This window comes from Eimeria mitis, genomic scaffold (genome assembly GCF_000499745.2).
Source record: "Eimeria mitis Houghton genomic scaffold, Emh_scaff1294, whole genome shotgun sequence".
NCBI lineage: Eukaryota > Apicomplexa > Conoidasida > Eucoccidiorida > Eimeriidae > Eimeria > Eimeria mitis.
In genome coordinates this window covers 8,679-12,157 of record NW_013568635.1, presented here as the reverse complement: position 1 = coordinate 12,157, position 3,479 = coordinate 8,679, and the positions used below count along the sequence as shown (strand labels likewise).

General features: G+C 50.0%; 1 protein-coding gene across 1 annotated transcript in view; it reads left to right on the top strand.

The window, feature by feature from the left end:
- Positions 1 to 1,039: 1,039 nt before the first annotated feature.
- Positions 1,040 to 3,479, top strand: part of EMH_0033950 (uncharacterized protein) — a gene marked incomplete at both ends in the record, with an annotated part of 5,886 nt that continues 3,446 nt past the window's right edge. Inside the window, 8 exons of the mRNA XM_013494806.1 lie at positions 1,040 to 1,211; positions 1,278 to 1,346; positions 1,481 to 1,522; positions 1,864 to 1,956; positions 2,131 to 2,292; positions 2,380 to 2,441; positions 2,573 to 2,672; positions 2,798 to 2,997. Coding sequence (XP_013350260.1) covers positions 1,040 to 1,211; positions 1,278 to 1,346; positions 1,481 to 1,522; positions 1,864 to 1,956; positions 2,131 to 2,292; positions 2,380 to 2,441; positions 2,573 to 2,672; positions 2,798 to 2,997 — 900 coding nt within the window. The remainder of the gene's footprint in view (positions 1,212 to 1,277; positions 1,347 to 1,480; positions 1,523 to 1,863; positions 1,957 to 2,130; positions 2,293 to 2,379; positions 2,442 to 2,572; positions 2,673 to 2,797; positions 2,998 to 3,479) is intronic.

The following is a 3,479-nucleotide window of genomic DNA, read 5'->3' as shown; positions in this document are numbered from 1 at the left end:
GCCCAGAAGCGACGTGAAAATCATTTTGGAGGGGTCGAACGGCCGTCGTACGAAACCGATTTCAATTGCAGCTGTTAGCAGCGGAACAAGCAAACGGTGAGGAATGTTTTTGTTGTTTTCTTGCTTGTGTTTTAACTTTTTTTATTCCGGTGTTGCTGCACAGAGTCACAGCAGATCGCGTTGATGTGAGCAACCCGGAGGTTATTCATGCCTACATAAACAGTCCGACTGCGTGGTCTTGTCGCCAAATAACCGTCTGGAAAGACTTTCGCTATTGGATTTTTGATTGTGGAGATGTTCTCTCACCACTGGCTCCAGAGGGGGTGAGAAAGCTACTCGTCTCTAGCGCGAAAAACACGAATTCAAGTTCTCCTTGAGGAGTGCAGACGTTTGCTCTTTCGGGAAGCAAAGTGTACGAGTTGGCGGTTCTAACCGGGACTGACCCCAAAGGCAAGCTGCCTGCTTCATTGTTAGTTTATTGAGCTAAATGTGCAATTCAATGCAAAAATACTTAAAGGCAGCTCTCACCCACGCGCGCGTATTTCACTGATTGGCTCGTCGCGTACATCCGGGCCGAAAGTATTGGAGGGCAGCTTTCCCCCAGGAAGCAATCGAGCGATCCGCCTGCAAGCTGCTGACGGTGATGATTGATGCTGTTGTTTATTGCATACATATTAATCAACAATTCCTCCTCCTGCTCAGTCGGCTCCCTGCAAGCTGTGGTCATCAGCAACGACGCAGCTGCGTCGCCTTGGTTTTGCAACCATGTGACAGTTCGTTCAGACGGCAATGCCGCCAGCTTCAAAGTAACGAGGTGGATCGGGGCCCCCCATCCTTCTTCTGTTTACGTTCCGCGGTACCCCTCTGGGCTGGAGTTGACGCCGCAAGACATCGACTGCCACACACGCGCTGCGGATGTGTTTGAAGGGTATTTCAATTTGCAAGCATGCAACTGCTACCCAGATTCATCAGCAACACCTGAATAACATTTTCTCGTAGAAAACCAAGTGTCGCGATAGAAGCAAAAGTTCACTGCCCCATGAACTGCCAAGCGTCTGAGTTCGCCCACACACAAGGGGCTTCACTGCATCCGGCGCCTTCGTCTATATGCACCGCCGCCATTCTAGACGGTCTGATGAGCCCCTCAGGAGGCGACCTGGTGGTGACAGCTGTAGGACCAGTAGAGCAGTACGCAGGCGCTGCATACAACGGTGTGTTGAACTCAGTTCCTAATAAAACAAAAACACGTGCACAGCAAACGCGACCTTTCCTCTCAGGCATGGAATCAGCGGATTTCGCCTATCCCCCAGAAAGGCAACAATACAGCTTCCATATGTACCTCGTCGGTGAGAAAGCTGCATGAAAACGANCTATCCCCCAGAAAGGCAACAATACAGCTTCCATATGTACCTCGTCGGTGAGAAAGCTGCATGAAAACGAATTCTCTTGCAAGCCAAGTCAATCTGTACGTTCCCGTCAGACTCCATTGACCTTATCGAGACGAGTGTTCGCGTTGTAAACGGTGAGCAGGCATTCCCTGGCGTATATGAATAAATAATTTGAGAAATAATTACTTTTGTTAAAGAATTCGGCAAACTTTCGTCTGTTGGGCGGCTTGAGGTGAAGAACGGAGCGGTTTGGGGGAGCGTTTGGTGCGGCTGCATTTCCTTCAGCACATCATCAACAAACGATCATCATATGTACATATCCAAAACCCACTTATTTCCAGCAACAAAGGCGACTACTTGACGTTTTCGCCTGAGACTGCGTTGAAAGCGTGCCAAGAGCTCGGTAATCGCGGCAGCTTTCCCCCCATCTACATTCTCTGTCTCTCATTCAGAATTCTGAATGATCTTCATTCAGGATTCAGAACGGGGGCGCTGCTGCTTGACGGGTGCAAGGATGTGGAGGGGGCCAACTTGTGTGCAGAGAAGGGGTACCCGGTGGCGAGTGCAGGTTCGTTCGAATGCCTTTACTGTTGCCTGCCTATTCCCTTTATCTCATCTGCCGCTTGCACCTCCAGGCATTACTGTAAGAAAGTCCTTTGCCTCCGCAAAGAAAAACCGAACGAATCCGTGCTCTGCTTTCAGTGCAGCGGAAATGAAGCGTCTCTGGCGGAGTGCGCCGCAGAGAAACCTCCAGCGACCTGCCTCGACCACAACGACGACGTAGCCATCAAGTGCACCAACAGGCTCGCCGGCGTTGAGCCTGATGCCGGCACCATCCGTATCGTGGGCCCCACGGGGACCCCGGCTCAGTCGGGCTTAGGCCGCCTGCAGTTCTACAACAAGGGTATGTTCAACTTGAACTGTCATGGGACGAGCTGATCCTCGTTAACTACTAAACACCTCAACGCAGAGTTCGGCAGCGTCTGTTCAGATGGCTGGAACATCAAGGCCGAGCAGGTGGCGTGCCGGCAGATGGGGTACAACAATGTGAAGGTGAATGCAGGGTTTATCTTTTGCTGAAAAGTCTCTGTGCGTTATTTTTATACTGCTTANACAATGTGAAGGTGAATGCAGGGTTTATCTTTTGCTGAAAAGTCTCTGTGCGTTATTTTTATACTGCTTAGGATAAAGGGCCTGGAAACGAAAGCTGTTCCAGCGTCATGGGGCAGAACTACTGCGGTCCAGATCAGGAGAAGATTGCTGCTGTCAACTTCATGTGCACAGGTTTGCCTCTTTGTTGTTTGTTTTCTCTGCAAGGATTCGGCTTACGCAGGAGAATTCAGGCAGAGAGGCAGCGCTTAGCCAGTGCCCTCACGCTGTGGGCGATGATATTTACTGCGTGCATGCAGAAGACGTGGTGATTGCATGCGAGGGAGACGGCGACCCATCGGGTGTTGGGGCTTTCCACAAGGAAGAAGCCCTCATTCAAAAGAAGCAGTTTCTCTCTCCTGTTCACCTCACCTGCTTTGACAGCCTCGAGACTAGACAGGGCCTAGGTGGCCCCCCGGGCACCATGCACTTGATCGTCTGTCCTCCTGACTGCAGGCAAGTCAACAAAAATTAATATGCATGCGCCACGCCCCTCTATACAACAGCCATTCTCTACAGCTCTGCGGGAGGAGAAGTAAAGGGGGCGTATATCTACACAGCGAACTCCGTGGTAAGCTGATCCCCCCCTTTAGAACAATAAACCCTAAACCCTAACCCTAAACAATAAACCCTAAACCCTAAACCCTAAATTATCTCTATGATACATCTGATACATCACCTGTGCAATACAGATATGTCGAGCCGCCATACACAGCGGAACAAACAGCCAAGAAGGCGGCGAGTGCCTGCTGGTCGTTGGCCATGGACAGCAGCACTTCTCAGCCCTCGAGAGCCACGGGATTCAAAGTGAAGAAAGCGGCCCGTATAGCAGATCATGTGAGTCTGTATAGATCTTTGTATTTTGTATATTAAAATAAAAAGAATGACTTCATGCACAACTGCTTCGCGAAAACAAAAAAAAAATTTTTGTTTTTCTATAAA